Source organism: Penicillium verrucosum, assembly GCF_028828655.1.
Source record: "Penicillium verrucosum strain IBT 35672 chromosome Unknown utg000001l_segment0_segment0, whole genome shotgun sequence".
In the NCBI taxonomy this organism is placed as follows: Eukaryota; Fungi; Ascomycota; class Eurotiomycetes; order Eurotiales; family Aspergillaceae; genus Penicillium; species Penicillium verrucosum.
Genome location: NW_026643210.1, coordinates 5039262 through 5063636, shown reverse-complemented (window position 1 = coordinate 5063636; position 24375 = coordinate 5039262). Strand labels below are relative to the sequence as shown.

General features: G+C 45.7%; 11 protein-coding genes across 11 annotated transcripts; 6 read left to right on the top strand and 5 right to left on the bottom strand.

Annotated features, from left to right (window-relative positions):
- Positions 1–93: 93 nt before the first annotated feature.
- On the bottom strand, positions 94–666 carry N7516_001868 (YjbQ family protein; the record flags this gene model as incomplete). The annotated part of the gene is made up of 2 exons (XM_057214588.1): positions 94–252; positions 391–666. The coding sequence occupies 2 exons, from the start codon at positions 664–666 to the stop codon at positions 94–96; spliced, it is 435 nt and encodes a 144-aa protein (XP_057076471.1).
- Positions 667–2108: 1442 nt separating this feature from the next.
- On the bottom strand, positions 2109–2622 carry N7516_001867 (uncharacterized protein; the record flags this gene model as incomplete). Its single annotated transcript, XM_057214587.1, has 4 exons — positions 2109–2235; positions 2292–2360; positions 2411–2490; positions 2545–2622. The coding sequence occupies 4 exons, from the start codon at positions 2620–2622 to the stop codon at positions 2109–2111; spliced, it is 354 nt and encodes a 117-aa protein (XP_057076470.1).
- A 2131-nt stretch (positions 2623–4753) lies between these two features.
- On the top strand, positions 4754–6270 carry N7516_001866 (putative MFS transporter; the record flags this gene model as incomplete). Its single annotated transcript, XM_057214586.1, is given in 5 exon segments — positions 4754–4937; positions 5038–5168; positions 5326–5511; positions 5530–6168; positions 6241–6270. 5 exon segments carry the CDS (start codon positions 4754–4756, stop codon positions 6268–6270), a joined length of 1170 nt encoding a protein of 389 aa, XP_057076469.1.
- A 733-nt stretch (positions 6271–7003) lies between these two features.
- On the top strand, positions 7004–9031 carry N7516_001865 (MAP7 domain-containing protein; the record flags this gene model as incomplete). Its single annotated transcript, XM_057214585.1, has 3 exons — positions 7004–7661; positions 7720–8888; positions 8969–9031. 3 exons carry the CDS (start codon positions 7004–7006, stop codon positions 9029–9031), a joined length of 1890 nt encoding a protein of 629 aa, XP_057076468.1.
- Positions 9032–12246: 3215 nt separating this feature from the next.
- Positions 12247–13933, top strand: N7516_001864 (glycoside hydrolase family 32 protein; the record flags this gene model as incomplete). The annotated part of the gene is made up of 2 exons (XM_057214584.1): positions 12247–12633; positions 12698–13933. 2 exons carry the CDS (start codon positions 12247–12249, stop codon positions 13931–13933), a joined length of 1623 nt encoding a protein of 540 aa, XP_057076467.1.
- Positions 13934–14483: 550 nt separating this feature from the next.
- On the bottom strand, positions 14484–16567 carry N7516_001863 (Zn(II)2Cys6 transcription factor domain-containing protein; the record flags this gene model as incomplete). Its single annotated transcript, XM_057214583.1, has 4 exons — positions 14484–15094; positions 15146–15414; positions 15529–15762; positions 15825–16567. The coding sequence occupies 4 exons, from the start codon at positions 16565–16567 to the stop codon at positions 14484–14486; spliced, it is 1857 nt and encodes a 618-aa protein (XP_057076466.1).
- A 476-nt stretch (positions 16568–17043) lies between these two features.
- Positions 17044–17702, top strand: N7516_001862 (uncharacterized protein; the record flags this gene model as incomplete). Its single annotated transcript, XM_057214582.1, has 2 exons — positions 17044–17220; positions 17250–17702. 2 exons carry the CDS (start codon positions 17044–17046, stop codon positions 17700–17702), a joined length of 630 nt encoding a protein of 209 aa, XP_057076465.1.
- A 514-nt stretch (positions 17703–18216) lies between these two features.
- Positions 18217–19209, top strand: N7516_001861 (uncharacterized protein; the record flags this gene model as incomplete). The annotated part of the gene is made up of 3 exons (XM_057214581.1): positions 18217–18656; positions 18724–19051; positions 19099–19209. 3 exons carry the CDS (start codon positions 18217–18219, stop codon positions 19207–19209), a joined length of 879 nt encoding a protein of 292 aa, XP_057076464.1.
- A 168-nt stretch (positions 19210–19377) lies between these two features.
- N7516_001860 (GFA family protein) lies at positions 19378–20053 on the bottom strand (the record flags this gene model as incomplete). The annotated part of the gene is made up of 2 exons (XM_057214580.1): positions 19378–19501; positions 19554–20053. 2 exons carry the CDS (start codon positions 20051–20053, stop codon positions 19378–19380), a joined length of 624 nt encoding a protein of 207 aa, XP_057076463.1.
- Positions 20054–20586: 533 nt separating this feature from the next.
- On the top strand, positions 20587–22263 carry N7516_001859 (F-box domain protein; the record flags this gene model as incomplete). Its single annotated transcript, XM_057214579.1, has 2 exons — positions 20587–20882; positions 20937–22263. 2 exons carry the CDS (start codon positions 20587–20589, stop codon positions 22261–22263), a joined length of 1623 nt encoding a protein of 540 aa, XP_057076462.1.
- Positions 22264–22458: 195 nt separating this feature from the next.
- N7516_001858 (DUF3431 domain-containing protein) lies at positions 22459–23796 on the bottom strand (the record flags this gene model as incomplete). The annotated part of the gene is made up of 4 exons (XM_057214578.1): positions 22459–22622; positions 22686–23140; positions 23220–23607; positions 23736–23796. 4 exons carry the CDS (start codon positions 23794–23796, stop codon positions 22459–22461), a joined length of 1068 nt encoding a protein of 355 aa, XP_057076461.1.
- Between the last annotated feature and the right edge of the window lie 579 nt (positions 23797–24375).

The window sequence follows — 24375 nt, the reverse complement described above, 5'->3', positions numbered from 1 at the left end:
CCAACCTAAACCCGTGTTTTCTTTTTATCTTGCATCACTCGTAGCCGGGACTTCCTAGATAAATCACAATTGCCCGCGCTCAGCTCCGTCGAGTCAAGCCTTCTGGCCCTGGATCGTCGCGACAACCTTGCGACTGTGCCGACTGGTCCGGAATTCCAGGTACCAAATGCCTTGCCATGTTCCTGTTGCCAATCGACCATTCGTGATAGGAATATTGACCGAAGCGCCAATGAGCGCAGATTTGATGTGAGCCTGTGGTGGATCAGTGACTGGTATCGAAAAGAGAGTAAAAAGAATCGTGGAAGCTAGTCAGAGCTGCTGGACTTTCGAAGCAAAAGCATAGCAATCTAACCAGAAATCTCTAATTCCCTGCTATTTCCAAAGACATACCGGCATATCATCCTCGCCCTCGGCAGAATGACGATACAGATTGCCCTTCTTATCCATAGGCGCAATGCGGTCTAGCGCATCGCTCATATCGGCGCGAACATCGTCATCCCAGTTCTCGTTCAGCGAAAGCGCACAGCTGGTGTGTTGCACGAACAGATTCAGCATGCCGACTTTGTAGTCGCGGATCTCGGGGACCTCCTGGAGGACATGGTCGGTGATAAGGTAGGAGCCGCGACTGCGAGAGGGGAGACTAAAAGACTTCTGGGACCAAGACATGGTGTATACAGAAATTTCAGACGGAGATGATATGCTGAGAATAGGAATAAGGAGGAGCTTCTGGAGAATATCGCGGGGCAGCAGAAAATAAGAGTGTTGTGATTGGGTGGGTTCTGTGATGTCATTGGATCTACTACATCTCTCTACTCTGTACTTTGTAGTTAACTAGTTATAACTATACCTAGGTATACATTGGGCAGGAATATCTTCACTTCGTTGCTTATATGACTACCTTCAATTGTGACTTGGAAGGGTTGGGCACAGTAATCAAGAAACGTGATACCAGCTTGGATTGCGATGTCACTGATTGGCCAACCAGCGTAGATAAACTAGGTTGGTACGAAGATGTGACTAGAATAGAGAACAATGATATATATATATATATATCTCAAGTCGCGTTTATGCTGCTATAGATATAGGGTTAGGTAACTAGTAGTCTATTAGCAAGTCGATCAAAAGTGGTTTTATAGATACTCTAAATTATGTCTATATCATCCCTTGAACTCTGTCAAAAGACATCAAATCGGGCCTATGGCGCAGCGGTATGTTATCACCACTTCAGAGGTTTCCAATTCAATTACTAATAATCATCCAGGTAGCGCGTGAGATTCCAGACCTCAAGGTCATCCGTTCAAATCGGGTTGGGCTCAACATTTCTTTTTGCTATTTTCTACAATACGCACCCCTAAATTCGAGCCGCAGAAAATATATCGGTCTCAACTGAGAAACCTGGCTAAATTTCCCCTACCTTAAACTTATGGGGGTTTTACTAAATTAAATAAAGTCAATTTATCTTTTGCTTTTTGCGCCTTTTACCTGTAACAAAACTAGTTCATCCTGATTAATGATCTAGATGTATTCTGCCAACAGTGTGTTTTCTGCTTGGGCGGTAGAAATATGTATATGGGTTAATATAATATAGTTAGTAGGTCGATCAATGACGTTCATATACTACTTAATTCCTTCTTACTATGATAATATAATGGTACTAAGTAACTATATAGGTTGGTATATATGCGTAAAATATAACCATTAATATGCTAAGTTATGCGTGCTAAGACTGTATTTGTGTACAGAAATGGGCTTATATCCATAGATATCGTGTCCATTGAATATCTAGTAGTAGATTTGCTACTACTAGTATTCCGAGGTTTTGGGAGAACCCCTAGGGATATTTTCTTCCAAGGTTTCAAAAGATGTCCAATTCTGGCACACAACCTTCCAAGGTTGGAACATGGACCCTATGACTAAGGAGCTACTCTGGAACTTTAAGTTTAGGCGTGAAGATGCGGCGTGCATTGAGAATTGAGAGAGATACTGAAGTGGAAGCCTTGGGGGAAACTGAACGACCTCGGGATGGGAGAAGTATTGCTAAGCATAAATACCAAACAAAATTCTCCATCGACTACTAGTATGAGCCTAGGTTACTAACTTGAGCCTCTCTACTCAGCATTAACACACTCCAAGCTAGCCACATAGAATGGCCTGCTGAACCTCTGCGTCTTCTTTCCATCCTCGGAAGACTCATGGACTTCGATAGTCCAGTCGTCCCCTTGGCAGGCCGGCTCCCTAATCTTGTTAGCCATATTCATGGATTTTTTTTCCCATAGTACATAGTAACATACGAGTAAAAGATGCATCTGGGGCGCTCGTCCCCTAATTGGCCGACATCAATGCTTCTCACCGTTGTCGTGCTATTATGTTTATTAGCAATAGCTATGTGCACTGGGACGAGGAGTCATACGGATTTTCAGTGTCGTAACAGCCAGTCTCGGGCAAGATATCAATTGGCTCTTCTCCTCCATCTGTGTATTCGATGATCACCTAAACTTTTATCAGTCCCGATGATCCATGGTAACAGAGTAATTATTCATATACCTCCGCAGCCACACCATCAGCCAAGGCAGGCGTGATGTATGCAACCAGAGCAAGACAGAAAGGGAGCGAGAATTTCATATTGAATGAGATGAATGCGAACTTGAAATTAAACAAGTACTCAGAGATAGGATGGGCTTCTTATTTATAACCCAAGAACTAGCAAGGCGCAAATAACACAGCTGATCGTTGTGTGGAGATCGTTCAGCTACTCTGTACCTACACAAAATATCTTCGCTTTTTACATTCACCGCTACCCCAAGCTGAAATTAGACATGTACCTACAGAGGAACCCAATTCAGCTCCACATTTTCAGGTACAGAACTATGTTGTACAGCTATATAAGCTGAAAAATGCAGCATACCAATAGATCGAAGCAAAAACCAATGAGATGATAGATCATCATGTCGATATTATCTGCTTAGAAATTTCTGTACTACAGTGATCCTCGAAATCGCCTTGACTAATATACACTGAGAAACTCTTTCCTGAACCCAACTGCCTACGCAGGTGCCTAGGTAGTGGCCAGGGTTACTTTCGGATTTAATGCATGCCTTGGTATGGCAGAAAAATCAAGATACCTAAATTACGATTATAGCTTCCCGCGGCGGATGCCAAATATCTGCCTTAGACAGTATCTAGCCCTATGAATATAAAGCTATTTCTGCTATACAAATCTATATATCGTATGATTTTGAGCCGGTTTAGATTTAGACCTAAATTCGATAATAAATGAAGCAATTCACTCCATAATATACGCTAGAATATAGGTTAAGATAAGGTAGATTGATGATCGATGATAATCAAGTGATGATGATAAAGGGGGAAAGAAGAAGAAGAGAGACGGCGGGATACACTTGTATCCTTCTAGAGATCTAAAAGTGGTTAGGATTAAGGCCAACATCAGGCTAAATTACGGCATTAAGGCCCTAATTCGTTGCCTTAAATCCGAAAGTACGGAGTAACCCTAACTTGATATGCACGACCTCGCGGGTCTTCATATTGCTCTATACTTTCCAGACACTTTCACATGGCGGGGGAGATGATAAGACACTAATAGCTTCACTTTATTGACTAGTGGCGCACCAAAACCAGACCTCACCCTAACACAATCCCCCCAACACAAACCCAAGGTCCTCCCAAGAATCAGTCTTCATGCAAAATTACAAAATTACAGCTATATGGCCTTTCGCCCATTCAAACCATCCAATCTATCTACTCCAACTCCAAGCGGTGCCTCCCGCTCTCGCGTGCGGGGTTAAGGGAATACTATCAAGTCAGAACGGAACACTTATCTCTGAACAGCGAGCACCTTCCTACACCGGCTTAGAAACGTCTAAGAGCATCGGCAAAGCGACCTATTAGAATAAGATGACTAGAGCAATGTTTATCTGACCGTGCTCTACCCTTTCTAACTATCTAGGAGTAATGCGACTGTTGCGCTAGCACTGATCTCTCTTGCCGTGCACCCCTCGGCTGTATCATAGATAAACGAATCACTAGCCAACCATAAATGATGCTGGTGCTGGGTTCTAGGCTTGTTTTGGTTCTTATTATCAACCTAGGCGGTATATGCCGCGCCTCTCATAACTCCGTACGCTGTGATTAGTGTCTTGGGTTGACAAGCTTCTTCAGGAAGGTTAGTGCGCAGTCATATCTATTGCCGGGCTTGATAGCTTCCTATTGGGCTTGATGCTCTGGTTATCTCCCTTGGCCGAGGTGGAAGAGAGGGGTCAGATAGGAGGCAATGTTTGCTAAAATGCTGTATTACTAGAGGGAGTGTGGACATATTAGAAGTTGTAGTTGAATATTTTCACCCTCGCTTCTTCCCTCTTTTTGCTTTGCTATTGCCGTGCTACGTGTCCTACGTTCTCGGTGTGCTATACCTATGTAGACCCCTAGACGAACCAACCCAACCACCGAATCGACATTCAAAATTCACAATAGGGTCAGAATCTTCAGAAAGACATATACAGTCTGTCGGTAGAAACCTCAATATAGAAACCAAAAATAGAATTATAGCGACCGGAAAAGCAGATAGCGCCCTGGAGTTCCTACGTACGGAAGATATCGCAGTTATAACAGAGGTAGATGAAAAGGTACTCGTGCGAAAGATTGACTAGATGATCATGCCATTAATATGGGGAGCGTATAATCTTTAATATCTTGACAAGGTGCTTAGTAAGTAGAACTTTAGAACTAGTAAGAGAATATGCTAATTATCGTGTTTATAGTCAACTATGCATCCGTCATAGACTTACTCAGCGACACAAACATATACACTGATCAATTCTCCAACCTCACGCTTGCGTTCTATATGATATATCTATTCTTCGAGCTTCCGACTGGATTCCTTATACAGCGCTTACCGACTGCTAAGTACTTAGGGTTCAATAGTAGGTCATAGTTCATGATTTAATATATAGTGTACTGACCCATTAGTTATAATATAAGGTCTTATAACGACCTTAAATTGCACTGTAAAGAACTTTCTAGGTCTAATGGTCCTTCGCGTAATGCTTAGATGTTTTGAAAGTACGATTGCACCTACGTACGTATACTCTCTAAGAACTCTTCTTAGACCTCCTCTTATATCATTTCAGATTGATCCTAATCACATCGATGTGGTATAAAAGAGATAGTACGTTCATCTTTATATACCAACCGCACTATACTAACCAGCAATAGAACAACCCCAAAGAATAGGGATATAGTATCTAGGCATAGGAACAGCGTCGATAATAAGCGCTCTAGTAGCCTATATTAGACCAATTCAAGCCTTAGCAAATAATATTCCTCGTCTTCGGACTAATAACTATTACCGTCGGAATTAGCATCTTCTTCTTCCTCCCCGATAACCCTATAACCTCCCGTCTAACCTACGCCGAGAAAATCCTCGCAATCGAACGTCTCCGCGAGAACCAAATAGGAATCGAAAACAAGCATTTCAAGCGTAACCAATTCGTCGAAGTCTTCCGTGATCTATAGACCTATCTCATCGTCATCATCGTCACAGCCATAAACGTCCCCAATACAGCCATAAGCAGCTTTACCTCGCTTATAATCAAGAACTTTAGCTTTACCACTAAGGAAACAGAGTTACTAAATATCCCCAATAGAGCAGTCAGCATAGTCAGCATCCTTACTATATCGTACTTCGCAGGCCGGTACAATCAGCGCTGTCTATACGTAGTGATATCACTAGTGTATAGTCTTTTAGGCGGGTATTTACTTACATTCTCGCCTAAGGATATAAAAGGCGCCCAACTTATAGGAAACTATCTAACGCAGGTTACTAGGTCTGCCCTTCTAATTATATACTCACTTGCTAGTGCCAATATCGCCGGTCATACGAAGAAGGTTTCTATAAACGCTATCCTGCTTATATCGTTTTGTCTAGGAAATATCCTTAGTCCACTTACTTTCCGCACTAAGGATAAGCCGGATTATATTCCTACTAAGATTGCTATTGTTGTTACTATCTCGGTAGCAATTATATTTACGATTAGACTAAGGATCTACTGTATTTTAGAGAATAGGAGGAAGGACAAGAATCGGGAAGGCGAGATCCATCAGGAGAACTTCGAGTTTTTGGATATAACGGATCGGGAAAATTGCGAGTTCAGGGTAAGTTACACTTACTCGCATCCATTAAGGTAGTAGCTGGCTCTTTTATAGTACAAACTTTGAATATCCTAGGGTTCTCTTAAGGTCATCTACTTGGATTAGAGTTCCTTTTCCCGTTAAATTGCAGATTGCATATTTCCTTTTCTGGAATGGCTCCAATTAGCTACAGAAAACACTCTATACTATAGATAGAGAAATCATCTTACAATACTAATTTATGTTATCCTTTCCGTATATACATAGCTCGGGAATTGCTTGTGTAAGGAAAAGGGGAGATCGCTAAAAAGATCAGGATACAGTCTCTGACCAAGGTTAGAAAGTAGTTGTAGACATGCGGATGCGCAATTCCAACTGTGATAGTATATATATACATGGGATTTGAACCGGACGTATGGAATATTCGAATACTAAACGCACCACTAATACCTATACGTACCGGATATTCCCTGGCGGGTGGGGCTTTCCTATTTGAGCTGCCGCCACTTTTATGAGGATGCTCACCTGGGCAGGCTTAGGCTTACTAAGTAGATATCAACACGGGCTCAGATCGGTGATCTGAGATTCTGTTAATATTTAGTACTAGATGCTAGGTAGTTACCTAACATACAGTACTAATTAGTTATATAATTCCTCGCTTGACTTCCAAGGCCCGGGCATTAGCCAAGCCAAGGCGTATTTGCCTGAGGCACCCGAGACTATGCAAACCCTGCAAAGCTCTCAAGAGCACACCATGGTCAGATCAGGTCACGTGAAACCAACACGTGAGCCGTGCCTAAAGGTAAACAAGGACACCCCGCAACTTCGAAAATACCATTCCTAACACTTTGAATACAGAATGTCCACAGAAATCGACGAGCTGCGGCGCCTTCTTGCAGAGGAGCAACGCCTTCGAAGAGAGGATAGGGAGAACCTAACAGAGGAACAACGTCTTCGTGCAGAGGAACAACGTCTTCGTGCAGAGGAACAACGTCTTCGTGCAGAGGAGGAACGTCTTCGAATGGGGGAGAGGGAGAGGACATCCAAAACCAACCTACCCACATTTCTCGATGGTCTCCATAACCACCTCTTCCTCGGCCTTGGAGTTCAGAAGGATGGCACAAAATCCACGCGTGGAGATCCCGCAAATGCGACCGAAAAACTTCGCCCTAGAAAACTCAAAGCTTGGGACTCTTTCCCGGAAGAACAAGAGCATATTTGGCGATCGCTGATGGATTCATCGCTTGTGGAAGACAGACTGTTCACTTCTCTTCATACCCTAGAAGAAACGGGAGAAGGCATTCGGCGGCAGCCCGTCGGCTCCGAGCTTGACCTTCACCACTTTCTTCGCCAGAATATTGAGGACCACGTTTCGAAAATCATCGAAGAGCTCTACAATGATCCAACACTACGACAAGTATTTGGGTTGAGAGGGTCGATCCGCTTTGAAAACCACTCTAATACACTAAGCCCTGAGCGGGAACTTGAGGAGGGAATGCAGAATATCGATATTCGTGGTCGGCGACGTTCACCGCGTTTAGCTGCCCGAGAAAAAAAGCGCATCAAGCAACATAGCAACGCATGACCCGAGAACCCCGCTTCCGGTACAAAGGCCTCGTGCTGATCAATTCTGCGTCTATAACATTCCTAGTCAATCATCCGAATTGATCCATAGTATTGCAGCCTATGTCAAGGAGTATAAGTCTCCGCATAAGGTGACACTGGGCCATATTTATAAAGGGCTAGAGGATATGGACCTCGATAAAGTGGTTGAGAAAAAAGAACACGAGACCCTTAAAGATCGGTGCCATCGCGCGATTGCTGCGCTTCTCGTACAGCCATATGACTATATGATTCGCGCTGGCACGGAAATGGGAGTTCTAAGTACTGGTGAAGCTGATATCTATCTACGACTTGGGGAAGATCCTAGGACGCTTTTGTACTACCTCTCTGTTCCAAAGGGAGATGTTGGGGAGTTTACTGGCTGGGACCCCCATTCGAGCGGCCCAAATCGTCTGCATTTAACCGCAGTAGGGCAGTCTCTCGCCTTTACCCTCCAGGCGCTCAAGTTACGGCCTCGGAACCAGGCTTGGAGGGAGCAAACAAGCAAGTCGTTGCCAAGGTGGAAAGTGGTTGTCGCAAATGTTCTAGATGGTATCTCACCTAAGGAGGTCTCGTCCGAATATCGCCCTCCACAGTCGAATGGACTTATTCGAACGTCTCCGATACAACTACGTCACAAGCGACAACCGATCATTAGTAGTTGCCAGCCAATAGACGTACAAGGGAATTCAGACCATTCAGACGACAACCAACCTGACCCCGATACACCGAGCCGGGCTCCGCGCATTTCTCGTAACATCGAACGGAGGCATCCACCGCCGACTCATCCAACATCTACGCCAGCTACCCAAGGATCATCAGGAGAAAACAACCGGCGCTACTGCACTTTAAAGTGTCTACGCGGGTTGCTCTATGGGGGTGAGCTAGATCAGGCTTGCCCCAATTTCCTTGATCATGGCACAACGCGTCATGGCACAACGCGTCATGTCATAAACGCAAAATCTTTCATTAAGCTGTTGCGGCATCAATTGGCTAAGACTGTCAATGCCGACTGTGAAGCACTGGGAATACACGGTTCTCGTGGTGCTCTTTTAAAAGTTACGTTATCCTCGCACGGATATACCGTGCCTGCAAAATGCACCATTCCAGAGTTCACGGACCGCCTTCGGCATGAAGCTGCTGTATATGACAAGCTACGTCCAATCCAAGGCATATACATCCCTTTCTATCTTGGAAGCATTGACTTGGCTCATCCATACAGCTACGACGGTATCGCATATCTTACACATATGATGCTATTGAGTCCGGGTGGACAGCATCCTAAATTGGCACTTAAGGAAATGAGTTGGGATTGCTTAATTGCCAAGATAAAAGAGTCACTCTCAGGGATGCACCGTCTGAATGTTCTTCATAAGGATCCGGCCCCGCGGAATTGGTTGTACAATCCAGAAAGCAAACAGGTGGTCTTTTTTGATTTTGAAAGGGCCGAGATCATCGATTCACGGCCCATCTTGGGGATGCTTTCACCAAATCGCAAACGAAAACTAAAGCCACATGATGGGCTTGATAAAAAGCCAGCTTTAGGTTTTGCGAGCGAAATAAACATAGCAATGCACGAGTTGCAATGTTGGAATATATGAGCGAGGTTCTAATAACAGTGCATGTTGTCACGATCCTGATCTGATGTCATATTCCGGATCGTTCTATGATCATATCTATGATCACATGCTTTCCTTTGTCTTTCCTTTGTTTGCTTCGCTTAGCAAGAGGGCTGGGGTTTGCATGGTTTGCATAGAGGTCTCGCTATATCTATGGCTCGCCAGATCTTGCTTTCCTTTTCTTCTTCTTCTTTCCATAGCTTTAGTATTTTGAATCTGAGTACTCTCTTGCTTTGCATAATGGATTTCCTTGCTCGTAGACCTGGCTCTTCACACATGTTATAAATTCAATGTTAATAATGTCTGAAGTCGGTGGTAACGAGTAACGACCATCCTTATGTCAATCATTTATTCACGGAGTTGAGCTTGATAGCCGTTAGATTAAAATAAATAAAGCTATTATTCGATGACTAGTTACAACTGCTCTGTAGCAACACGAAGTTTGCTGACAGCTTGAAGTGCCTGTTTATTACAAGAGGTCCAATATAATATAATTTAGATTCACTTCAGATTCACTTCAGATTCAATTTACTTTAGTAGAAATCCCTAACTATACACATTCTATCTAGAAGGCATTGATTTTATTAACCTTATAGTCTAGGTATTCAGACATATTCCACACCAATACATATAATATATATATATATATATATATACCTAGGTATATCTATTTCTCTGTCACTTCTCGATTCCTTATAATTATATCAAAAACCGAAATGGCAGAATCAGAAACGCAAAATGGCTACCTGGATGTTGGGTAGCTTCCTCAAAGAGCTTCTCACGAACATTCGACCGCAATGGCTACCATAGACGACGCAATCACCGCGTGGTTACGAAAGGAGGCCCTCGATTATTTTAAGAGGTCGCTTAGTCTGAATCAGATTTAGATTCAAAATTGAATTCTGATGTTCGATTCTGGCTAAATCTAGCCGACGGAAATGCTAAGATTTGTCTAACTCTAAGAGTAGATAAACGCCAGCTAGCAATTCGCATTGAGAACTAGAGACTCTAGGATGAAAGACCGTACCGTGTTTAGATGATCGAGGCGACTAAGGTATCAAAGCGTACAACTATCCGAAACCACCCTCTAATTATCCCATTCGAAGATTTGTTCCTCCGCCCACCATCTATACCCACCGAAAGAGATATTGAAATCTCATAGCAAGAGCTGGAAGTTATTGCAGACACAATCTGGGATGTTCAAGGCTTCTAGGTCTAAAGGTTGACAGAGTAGATCTAGTTAAGAAGTAGACAGAATAAACAGGGCTACCTACCTATGTAGTCAAAGAATGCCAAGTCATAAAATTAAGCATCTTCAGGCATCTTCAGGCATCTTCAGGCACCAATACAATTATAAACCACATCCGACCCGCGTACAAGTCGGTTATTGCTCCAATCTCCATTCTGTTTCCTTGTTTCCCCAGTTTCCCGAGGTCATTATTGGCCAATCCCCTCTTTTCCCCTTGGGGAATTTGTGGATCTTCCCCCAAGGAGAGAAACTTCAACGAGTCACAACTTGACCTTTTCCAAGGCATGAACCCTTCACCACTCACCGGGTCACACGCCTGAACTATGCATTATGCAAATCAATCTTGCCAATGATGGACCATTTATTTGGACTACGGACTAGTTTCATGTTGCAGAAAATTATGAGCTGGGTCATCCCCACGGAGTCTCAACATGATCCGCAGACTTCAAAGATTGTATAACGCGACGTTGATTTTCGGTCATGACAAGGACGTTGCTTTTAAGCTTATTGATGGGAAGCTATACTATACGTGAAGGTCTGCACTTCATGCTTGCTGTTAGAGTGCCACTTAATCAAATGAAGACTCTCTTTCCTTTCCGGGCCGATCTTGTTGGACGCCAGCTTATAACTTTAGTTTGACTAGGGTTGTTGGAGAAGTTAATGAGAGGGGGACATTAACCCGGGGATGTTCGAGCAAGGAGTTTATTGAGCTTATCAGGTTCCCGATGAGAAGAAGTTGAGTAGTGAGTGTTGCCTAATAGGAAGATGAGTCCAATTAACAGCTTTGTCCGTCATACATGGAGTATAATAGAGCAATTTAGAGATACTCGACTCGACTCGACTCGGCTTCGGTCTTATTTCGGAAAAGATGGTTTGTTAAGACAATTCTGGTTAGTTGCATATAGTTCGTCCGAGACATATAAGACAATTCTGGTTAGTTGCATATAGTTCGTCCGAGACATATGAAGAATATTGTGGGGATACTTCCTATGTCTTATAATAGCGAGTAAGTACGGTCAAGTTCTTAGGGCTTCTAATCTTAAAGAATTAGGCCGATCTGGAGGGAATTGGCTTGTACGGATATCAATTGATCTCGTACATGCCAAGCTTATAGAATCTATAGCAAGCGGACCATATCCAGGTACTATCCAGGTATCTAATGTGATCAAAGGGTAAATCGAAATCGCCCGAATTTCTCGGATGATAGAAATCCCTCAATTGATTCTTCTTCATTTGCTGTGAGCAGTACTTTGTACCTTATAGTCCCCTTCATGACATCACAATTTACCTTCAGGACCACACATGCCCCTCTGGTATGTGTGCGGTAAGCGCACAGCGATGAATACGGCCGTATATAGTTTGCCTGGAACTCCGAGAGAACTTCCCGAGTTTCAGCGACTTAGCCCCGGGCCTGCCGAATCCTCAATTGTGGGGTAAGAGGTTGTATTTCCCCGAGGATTTATAAAGTGGGATACCTAAAGAGGTAAGCCAAGAAGTACAAAATGTGGGATGCCTTCAGGATACCTGGATTTTCCTAGAGCTATAAAGTTGGTATGAATTTTCCCTCTCAATAGAAATAGAAATAAAATAGCTTTTCTTCACATCCGGAGTAGAGACTTTCAAATTCCAAAGATGAGAATCTTCCTCATGGCCCTGGGTCTTCTCGCCGGGACGGTATCCGGATTGAACTATACCGAACCATACCGTCCTCAATATCATTTCTCTCCTGCCAAAAACTGGATGAACGATCCTGCCGGACTGGTATATTACAATGAGACCTACCATCTTTTCTTCCAATATAACCCTGCTGGTATTGAATGGGGGAATATGTCATGGGGTCATGCAACGAGCAAAGATTTGACCCACTGGGAAGAGCGTCCTGTTGCTCTACTGGCTCGTGGATATCCCGAGAATGTCACCGAGATGTACTACACGGGAAGTGCGGTAGCAGATGTGAATAACACGAGTGGCTTCGGGGTGGATGGGAAGATTCCTTTGGTCGCCATGTATACTTCAACGGTATGATCACAGAACTATTTCACTTGATTACTCCTGGAGATTGACAACCATTTTCTTCATAAAGTATCCCATCTCACAAGAGCTTCCAAGCGGAAAGCACGTTCTGGCAGAGCAGCAATCTCTGTCAATCGCTTATAGTCTCGACGAGGGTGAGACCTGGACAACATATGACGCCGAGAACCCCGTGATTCACAACCCACCCTCTCCCTATGGAACAGAATTCGAAAACTTCCGAGATCCCTTCGTGTTCTGGCATGACGATACCCAGAAATGGGTCGCCGTTACAGTTCTGGCATCACTTCACAAAGTTGTAATATGGAGTTCGAACAACCTCAAAGAGTGGTCTTTGGTCAGCGAATTCGGACCCTACAATGCTGTCGGCGGCGTATGGGAATGTCCCAATCTGTTTCAAATGCCCGTCAAGGGACATCCATCAATGAAGAAATGGGTATTGGTTTTGGGACTCAATCCTGGTGGGCCACCTGGTACCGTCGGATCAGGCACGCAATACTTTATTGGCGACTTCAACGGAACGGCTTTCAAGGCCGATCCTGCTAGCATCTATCCAGACAACAAGTCTGCCAACTGGATGGATTGGGGGCCGGACTTTTATGCTGCGGCCAGTTATAATGGACTTCCTGCAGGAGATGACGTGGTCCAGATCGGGTGGATGAATAACTGGCAGTATGGTGCGACGATCCCGACAAGCCCTTGGCGAAGCGCCATGTCTGTTCCCCGTCAGTTATCTTTGAAGAAGGTTAATGGGAAGGTGACCCTCCTTCAACAACCGCAATACAACTGGCGGAGTGCTGCCAATCACCAGACCAAGAAACATTCCTGGAAATCTGTATCGAAAGGATCAACCAGTCTGGACTCCCCCGGCAAGGCATTCAAGATCGACTTGAGCTTTGCTGATCATGACTCCAACAAGTCTCTGGCATCGACTTTTGCGATGGCCGTCCATGCTAGCTCTGACTTCAAGCAAGAAACACTCATCGGGTACAACTTTACCAGCAAAGAGGTCTTTGTGGATCGGAGAAATTCAGGAGATGTATCTTTTGACAAGACGTTTGCAAGCTTGTATCACGCACCACTATCAGCGAACGCGGATAAACGGATCAACCTGCAGGTCTTCGTGGATTGGTCTAGTGTTGAGGTCTTGGGAGGTCAAGGAGAGGTCTCTTTGACGGCTCAGATATTCCCAGAAGGAAATTCAACTGAAGCGCGGCTTGTGTCGACGGATGGAGTGACCCAGGATGTCAGCCTTCGGATTAGCGGAATGGGTTCAGCGTGGCTCTAGAATAGTGAGAGATAGCAAGAAACCAGAAATGAGATGAAATGAGATGAAATGAGACCACTGATATTTTTAAAGAAGAGCACCCATTGGTGGCCTTAGGCCCCACATTAGTGCCTCAGGCATCAACATTCAAGACTGTACTCTCTTCATAGCAATCAACTCTCCCCCTCTCTACTTCCCAGACCCTACCATCTGTAGTCTGTCTATCACCTTTCCATATTTAAAGTTTCTAGAAATTGTTTAGGCCCCTTGTACGGATACCTTTTGATCGGGGTTCCTAGGTCGCCGAGAAAGCTGCTAGAGGTCTCGGTGTCTAGCTCCAACTCTGTGTCCGAGGACATGATGGTAATCACACTGGGTGTTAGTATGAAAGGAAACATTCCCACCTGGGCATGTTGATTGTATTAAGAACCATTGAGGACCACCTGTCAATGTGACGTAGCCTTACTATGACATCTACGGAGCCAAGTCTTAGAGAACAAGTTTTAACCCGATAAAGAGTAAGTATTAATAACTTGCCGCTCACATGAGACAGTCACATAGTACTTTGATATTATCCGAGTCGACCTGTCCTCCAGATCTGGAATGCAGGACACGGATGTCGGTATTTGAGCGTAGAGGGCACAAAGCTAGTGGCATGAACTGGGCCGGTGTCGTCTGCACTATCATCCTGTGGCAAGAGCTGGAGTCTGCCGTAGGTCTGCTTGACGTTTTCAAAGATTGATCCCATCATCGAGAATAGGTCTCCATTCTCTAATCCGGTATGATTACAGCGTGGTACACTGTCGAAGCGACTGCACAATGCATCTAGAATATAATCAAAGTCAATGGTCGTTCGCGCAACTCGAACATCCCAGTCACGAAGCTGGGGAATCCCAACTGTCAGTCTATAAATGATGCTGATAGCATATATGATGCAAGTCCACTGCATGTAAGAGAGACTGCCGTATTCTGATGTTGGGATGTAGAGGAAAGTCTGCGCAAGCTGGCCCGCCGATTTCAAGCAGAGAAAGAGCACCTCTAGGGGAATTCGAGACGTAGAAGATAAGCTTGTTGAATGTTTCAGAGAATCTGTCGTTCGTCGCATTTTCGATGCAAAGACATTAACGAGATCCATCTCGTAGACATGCATTACAGCAACCTCACAAGCCAGGTCCATCCAGTCTACGGCAAATTAGCATCGTTTCTATTGGATTTTTGATCGTTCGAACTTACTCGCTTGCTCACATGCGAGTGGAAGCGAGTACTTCCACTGCTTAAATTCGGCTTGAAATGATTGAACCTTCATTTCAAGATCGAGGCCATTCATGTAGTCAACAGTTGAAATACTGCGGTGATTCACCTCGCCCATGTTTTGAAGCTGGACTAGTGGTAAAAGCAATGCGTCCGTTGGATGTTCCAATTCTTGACCCAACGATGTCGCACATTCAATCATATAGCTTTGAAATTGAATACCACTTGGATTCATTTTAGCCCAGCCGGTGCTAACAACAGCTTTAATTAGCTATACACTCACTCCATTTTTGAACAATGATGATACGTTCATCAAGGAAATGTGATCCGAAAGTCAAAGGCCTATGTTTGGGGAAAATACTTACAGAGTCGAAAGATAAAAGCATCCTAAGTATGCTCGACGGGCTTCTGGGCTAAAAAATTTATCGTGGTTCGCTGAAGGTGTAGAGACTTTGCGATAATGTGTCAATCGAAGTCCGATCTTCCTACTCATTGCCTCGGCAGGTGTAAGGTTCAAGCCTAGGTCACCGACCATGCCAATTGCGATATGCAGTAGTTGGTTGAACTGTTCTTTCTTGGGAATGTAATAGAAGTGATACCTAAAGTAAGCGTTGGTTAGCAGATTTGAACCAAGAGTGATAGATAAGCACAGTCTACCCACCAGGCCAAGTATACTAGCATTCCATTCAGGAGATCTAGGCTCCTTTCATTGTGAACCATAATAGTGTGGAGAGCGCCGGTTCTAAATTTCTCACCGAGGGTGTTTTGTAATTTCCTGTCCGAAGAGGTCGCCGCCGCCAATGCTGCCACGAGAACGAAAGGCCGTTCTTTACACATTGTCAAAACATTGACATGAGTGGGAACCACGAAAAATGGAAAGTAAGAGGTCATGGTGCGAAACCGGTTGAGGAATCCATCAGCAGCATCAATAGACAGGCCACACTCAAGTAGTAGTTCAGGGCAGGATATGCCATTAATTTTAGGATAACCAGCCCACTTATCAAGAGGCCAATCGAGGGGAGTTGAACCTGTGCTGCTGTTATGGCTGCTGCTGGGGGTGAAATCTCGTTCCCCGCTAGAAGATGAACTAGAGGTAGACAAGCCATTTTCCAGAAACCCCGCCTCTCGCTGTGAAGATCCTTTCCCGTGACTCAATTTGGACTGACTAGCGATGGCAAGCAGGTTATCAAGCTTCGACTCCAGCGCACGAATTCGGGCTTTTGAGGTATGCTTTGGCTGGCGTTGCCGCGGTTGCCGTGGTTGCCGCTCCAAAAATACACAGGTTTTTTTGGAATTCACACACTTTAGACATGTGTCAGGTTGGGAGCTAGGCAGACAGCGGACCTTCAGCGAGCGGCATATTTCGCACGCTTGGGAGGCCTTGTTCTTGGACCCTTCGCCCATTGAGTCTAGTTTCTAATTGGTCTTGAGAAAAGCAGGAGACCTCAAGGTTGTACGAGACTTGAGCTTACCTCTGAGAGAAATACACAGGTAACAGGTGTGAAAATAAAGTACGGGAGTACAAAAAAAAAGAGATTAAAAATCAAATGGTATACTCGTAACTCATCGTTGAAGGACGGAACGGAATGTTCAGTTTCTTATCTCCGATCCGCGATTTCGGTGACTAAGCCATAATTAACGCTCTCCAGGGGTAGATCCATATAACTAACTAGTTAGATCGGAACAAAAGCAGCACAATTCTACTTCCGTCCCGCCATATGATACCAAAGTCTCCTGTCACAGAACTTGGAGAAAGTGAGAGATGTATTGTTGATCGTTTCGATACATATAAATAGTTGGCGTGGCCCTTTCTCTAGGTCTTCTTCATCTCTACCACCATCCAATCGTCTCCACTACCACCCTCTATAAACCTACCAGCCATGGCTCCCATCCAGTTCGGTATTATCATGATACCATTTCAAATGCTGGACGTCGCAGGACCCCTTGATATCCTATCTAGCTCCTCGGCTCCTTACCTGAGGGGATTCAACAATCCCGACATAGCTGACCGCGGTATTGATATCGAATTCCACCATATCGGCGATGGACTGCACCCTGTAACCCATACGGGGGTTTCCAATCACAGCCTACGACCACCATTTCTGCCTGTCCCAAGCTTGACTACCTCCTAATCGGCGGGCCTTCGCCAGATTATACCAAAAACATCCCACCAGCGATAGCAAGCTTTGTGCGCGAACGTGTCAACGAAGTCAAGATCGTATTCACTACTTGCACCGGTGGATTGTTTGCGTCCATGTTGGGTCTCCTGGATGGCCTGAACGCCACGACGAACCACGAAGCCATCGCGATTGCAAGGGAATTTGCTCCCAATGTCAAGTGGACGGCCGAAAAGAATTGGATCGTTGACGGCAAATTTTGGACTGCTGGTGGTGCTTGCGCTGGTATGGACATGATGGCTCATTGGGTCATGGAGAATTACGACAGGGACATTTTCGAAGCTGGATTTGCAGCCCTTGCTTACGAGCCGCGTGACGTGGATGGAAAGCAGATTGTCTTAACAAAACATGCCTCGAAGTGATCGAGAGGGAATCTTATGAGGCGAAATAGAAAGAGGCGGTCTTTCAATGGCAAGATTGTCTATAACAGATTTCCTGTATCATATAACCTGGAGAGCAACCAAAGTCAAGAGTTGTGATGAACGGGGGGTTCATAATGCCAAGAAATATGTACCTGCTGCATAAATTGACCAAACTGTATACTCTGTACATCTAAGTAAATTACTTTTAATTGTGTTCCTAAGTTGTGTCACATCATCCAAGTCCTGGGATAAAACAACCCACATGGCTCTTGTGCAACTTAGCGACTGATACAATCTACAGCACAACACGTGCGGGATATCTCGGGGTACTCCGGGGCTAATGCAGGCCTGCATGCCGCGATGTGACCCTTAGCAGCTCATAACCCCATTTGGAAATAGGTAGTTTGGTGACATTCCCGGCTATAGTGTCCCCAAGTTTATATTTAATGAGTGAGATTCCACTCCAAATATCGAAACACTGTCGCAATCCCATAACATCCACGCAAGTCCAACCATGCACTTGAAACTAGGAGCTAGCCTGGCAGTCCTGGTGGCCAGCCATGTGACAGCTCTCTCTCAAATAACAGACGACGAGATGGGCTCACTGCTCGATGCAGGTGGCGTAGATCTAGCACACCGATATGCGCCTATGTGGTTCTTCGGCCAAGCCCTAAATCAACCACCCTGCTATCCAACCTGGACGTATGGCGGCTCACCAAATACAGCAGATGTCTATGATGACGCCCACAAGACACCGGGCGCGCCGCAGTGTGATTACCCCGACGTCGGGTGTAATTGCCGCAACCCTGGCGTTGGCGTCGGGAATGCGGGGCCTGCATTTCCCGTTTATTATACATACCAGAGATGCAGCGATACCGAGGTGCGCGTTGTCTATAATCTCTTTTACGAGAAAGATGGCGCAGAGTTCATTGGCATCGACACTGGACATGACTAGTAGGTAGCCCATTCTTCGACATGGTGAAATGACGCTCGTTCAGCCCACCTCTGACATCTGTTCCAGCGACTGGGAGCGAGTAATAATCATCCACTCCCGAGATGACAGCAACATGTGGGCGCCATCGCGCGCCCTGCTCTCTGCACATAGCGGGTACCACAACCTGGCTTGGGGCGATATCCAAAACACCCTAACGACGGACGAGGTCAACGCGGGAATTGCCAAAACACCAAACGGTGTAAAGAACAATGACCATCCCAAGGTGTATGTGTCATGGTCGAAGCATGCTCACTTCGATACTCGTAATACCGGGTGGAATGACCCGGCAAGTCAGTCACTGGATAATGCATTCCGGAGCGATGACTGGTGGTACTTTGTCGAGCCACAATACTATGTAAGTTTCTTCATTTGCAAGCGGAGGAAATACTCATACCATTTTAGATCCGAGCCGATGATAGTACAGAGGCGGGTAAGGTTATTGGGGCTGCTGATTGGGGTAGCGCAAGCAGTGACCCGGTGTCGGTGCAGTCTGGTGTGTGCGAGGCCTCATAGTGGTTGACTACCAGGTTGGATGGAACATTGTACATATGTTCAACTTCTGTACCTATGTTTAATTGTTACCTATTTATACAATCATCTATTCTCTCGGGTCCATTTGGCTACTCCCCTTTGATTCTGTAGCCATGCAACATACCTCTTGCTCATTGGAGTATCTCGCAATCATTTCTCAATTCCAATCCGGTGACCGTGGTCATCCACTTGTTCACTGGAATTCTCCATTCCACTCCACTTGGGGAGACCATCAGCAAACTCTAGCACGCGTGACTTATAGAAGATATGACATCTAGCGGGATCATTAGTTTGCACTCATGGCATGGTATAGGACATGCACATACGTCGGCTTAAAGATCTCCCTCTTCTCTCTTCGCTGCTGACTAGATCCCTCGAGCTCAATCAATTCAGGGAAGATCAAACACATATTCCGGCCTTCATCCATGATAGGTGTCCGGCAATTGCCACAGGACACCTTGGTAGGCAACACATGGTCCTTACTTTCATGTGTAGAAGAATAGAATGCCAAACCACTTGTACCACTGGTGAATGATATATCGTCCTTGTGGAAAATAGCCGCCCATTGAAGAGGAGCTCCGTGGGTAACTTGGCACACCCGACAATGGCAGTATTTGGCATTGAGTGGTTTCTCTCGCTTTAAGAGATAGGTGATATTTCCACAGAAACACTTTGCACGCCACTTGACTGGACCAAACTGTTCCTCGGATTGTACTTCATATGGTGGAAGGTGCTTCCAGTGTCCTTCGGGGGTGGATTCTGGGAGTGTGTTTGTATGGGCCGGCCAGGGAAGAGGATCGATGAAGTTGCGATTTATTTCCGCCATGATATGTGTAGTTTTGGTAAGTGAATTGGGTGAATTGAGTGAATTGAGTGAATTGAACAAGTGAGATAGTTGGAGTTGAGGTTCGAATATATGGGATGATAACCATGATGATGTCAGTCAATGGCCAATGATATATAGGACCAGTATCCAATATCCAGTATCGAATATTAAAATGAATCATTCAATTGAATGTCCCATCTTTTGTTCCATTGAATTTCAGGAATTTCCTAAAAATGACGCTGTTGACTCAGTAATGTTATGTGAAATCTCCTTCAGACCTCCTTTGGAGGTTAATATTGGGCCTATAAGAAGTTAATCCGTTCGAACTTGTCTTCGAAGTCTTTTATATGGGGATCTTCACGATCTAACAGAAGTGATGAAACCCCTTAGACTGAAACGGTCATGTTTCATGTTTCATGTTCGTGGGGAACTGAAAGGGGGGGGAATATGGTTGACGGACCCTGCAGTAACGTGCTTTGTCCCTGTCATCTCCCCTCTTTTAATATTCACATTCTTCCCACCTCCCAGCCAGAATGGGCCTTTTTGACAAGCTACGACGAAGCTCACGACGAAGCTCACGGCGAAATGACCGGGAAACGACCGACCCGCCAGCGCCCCGCGTTAACGTGCCCGCCCGAGATTACACCAGACACTTACCTCGGCCAGTATTGACACGCATTTTCTCCTTTGTTTGTCCACACACCGTCGACAACACATATGGTACCTCTGAGGAATCAGCCAGCGATGGCTGTATGTTATGCGACATGCGCGATCTGGCACACTGCACCCTCGTGAGCAAGAGATGGTTTTTGGATGCGCGGGCGCTTCTGTAGGAGATCCCTAGGCCTTTTGACAAGTGCAAAACTAATAGTCTTGCCATTAGTTATACCAACGTCCGAATCGACCCCGTCCATTACTGTGAACTTGAAATCGCATTAGCCGCCAAGCGAAAACGCCGCTCGTTCTTTGACCGCAATGGCGATCCTATCGATGCTCCACAAGTCCGTCTGGAAATGTTCATGCGAACAGTGCGAGAGTCCCAGGGGCTAGGGAATATGGTCTTGTCGCTCCGAATGCCATACATGACCCGCGAGGCCAACAAAGCCAACGTGGCCCGGACTATCTCGGTCCTTCCTAATCTCCGCTTTGTTGATCTGCCGGTGGGTTTGTACAGCGACGAGGCATCATGTCTATCCTTGAAACAGGAGTTGATGGCGCGATGTCCCGAGTTGCGTCGGATGGCCTATCGTCAAGGTGCCGAGGGCAGTTTTGCACGTCTGCCTGGATCTCAGCTATGGATGAATTTGGAGGTGCTGGAGCTATCTGGAGTTCACATGGAGGCTAGTACACTACGCGCCGGGCTGGGTTCATTCCCCAATCTTCGTGAGCTCACGCTCGAAGATCTCGATTGGCTTGATGACTCCGCATTTGCAGTGAACGTGCCTCTTCCGCCATTCCCGTCAGTTCAGTCTCTTACACTTCGCAATACCCCTAATGTCACGGCAAGCGGGCTTGCCGCGTTCCTTTCCTTGCCAGCGAACCGAGCGACGTTGGGATCTTTGATATTAGCTTCTACCGGCGTTGCTCCGTCGCAACTACATTATATTCTTTCTGCCGCTCCGCGACTCCAGACTCTTTCTGTCATCCAGGAGGTCTCTCGCTCGTTCCCCATGGAGCAGATTCCTCCCATGGCATCGAGGTCGCTGAATCTCCTGCATTATGAACTCACATCTGAAACCGATAACCATGGAATGCCACCAGTGGTGTCCTCATACTATACCTATCTTATTTCGTCGTTGGTGTCCCGAGCCTTACCAGCCCTGCGAGACTTATATGTTCGTGATTCCTCATTCCCAGATACATTGTTGCTCATGCCCCCACCACGACTCTTCGGCGGCGGTGAAAACGGCCCGCAGATGCGGGGCGGTCTTTCGCAGCCCTTGAATGTGTACAGCAAGGGTCTGGACGAGTTTGAATGGAACTTTACACCATACGACCCCAGCCCGGCGCCCGGACGCCGCGACTCAAGCACGCGCCCCGTGAGCTTCCACGAGGCGCAGCTAAACCGGTCTTGGGGCGGCGATGCTCGCAAGAGCGTGCTTGTCGGGAACGGGTTTGGTGGGTTCCTGGCTGTTCCGGCTGATGAAGAGCGACCAATGAGTAGTCAGGGACACCAAATGCGGCCAAGCAAACAGGACATATGGCGATGAAGTTCTTATATATGGATGAGTTCTACTGTGTGGAATGGTCAGTATCTTGGGGGGCATTTGACTCGAGGAGAAAAGTGCGTCTAGCGGGACGAGGACCGCGCTTCATGAAATGATGATGATTTGAGTACATAGGTCAGGTCTCTAATGGAAATGTTCAGTTTCATTCAAGCATAATTGGGCGATATACATGCGTGGCTAGTTCGCGGATTCGCTCTGTTCTGGCCATCCTTCTGGCAGCTGTAAACCGCGCCATACCCACTGTTTCTGGATGTCGCTATCCGTCATATTACAATAACCGTATGTCCGGCAATAACATTCGCGTTGGTCGAGGCAATACTGAGCCGGTTTTCCGAAGATCACTGTAAACGGCGGAGGTTAACAAAAAGAGTATCAAAAGATCTCAACGCAAAAGAGAGACCTACTATGCCATGAATACTCCAAAATACGCCCACTGATGCCGGCCTCCAAATCCGTGTCCATCAACCACCGCTGCAAACGAACATAATGTTCAAGACTCTGCTCGTGAATCTTCGTTTTGGACAAAGCAAACTGGCTACAACACGGCGTCCCAACAACCTCCGGGACCTCCGCGCGCGGAAACAACTCCATAAACCGATCAGGATACTCGACCGCGGTGGGGTGTCCTTGATCGTCTGGTCTCTCGCGGAGATAGCGAGCGGGTTCGAGTTCCCTGGGACAGCCGACGCTCCAAGCACAGCGCAGATTCACATAACCAGCCTCCTGGACGAAGTCGAGGTTGAGATGGGAGACGGAGATAACCGAGTCGTAGAGCGGGTTATCGACATGCCATTGGTAGCGGCCGCCGTGCAGGAAGACCGATACTTCAGGGAGGGACCAATAACGATCGATAATATAGCTATGGGTGAAAAAAAAATGAGGAATTAATATGACACCAAGCTTGGGGGATTGAAGAAGTCGGAATATCAAGAACATACGTCAGATATACCATAGCCTCATTGCCCTTATTTACCGGGACAGTCAAGCCAACGTCTTCATGTTTCGCATCAGCACGATAGATATTCACCTGCCAGTCCGACAGATTCTCCTCGACCCAGGACATATTGCTGGCCTGCATAGCGGCGAGAACCAACTCCTTCTCCGCTGGTTGTACAGGATCGGGAATGAAGCGGTCATCATCGCCGGCCACAATGATACCCTGAATGGCCGTCCAGCTTGTACCTATATCCGGACCTCGGTCAAGAATGAATTGATATGACAGAAGCAGTAAAGTCACAGCTAGACCGAGGTAGATAAAGACGCGCGATCGTGAAACACTGACATCGCGGGGGGGACACGCAATCCCGAAGCGGAGAAGAGAACCACCTCATTGCATTGTATTTATATTTATATGAAAGGGACAGAAGAGGTACAGGGGATAATGGACAGAATAGACAATGGACAATAGACAAAGTTCAGGACAGAAAGAAGAATATAACACAGGGCAGGCATACTGACGTAGTTGGATGTTCCATGGTTACATGTGTCGAACTTGGGGGAAGTAGCAGATGGCATCTTTTACACAAAAGTACGAATTATCAGGGATATACACGAATAACAATGCTTTAATCTTGTATCCACAGCTATTTAAAGAGGCACAAACTCAGGGCTGAGGGGTACCAAGACCGCAAACGGCATGCCGTGGGTCGTTGATAGTACATCGACGTATACATCAGATTCAGTACTACATAACTATTATGCATACTGTAGTACTGAGTTGATCACACATACTGATTAGTTTATCTCAAGGTAGTAGATATATATATATGTCTGTATTTAAAACTAGTCAATTGTATCAACTCATACCTTATCGATGACCTCTAGGGCTAATTGACGATATATCACCGAAAATGGCTGCCTTTCCGGTTTAGGGTATCAAACCACCCCTTAGTCAGCATCACTTCACCTGCACGGGATATACACCCGTAGACCCGCTTTTAGGGCAGAGCATATATATACAGTATACGTATGTATGTATGCAAGATTATATTGCTTTACCGGATAATAATTCCACACGAGAAGAGTTCGGAGTTCTCCTAACATGACTCCAAGTCTCCCCCTTGCGAAGCTCCATCTTAATCTTGATATGATAGA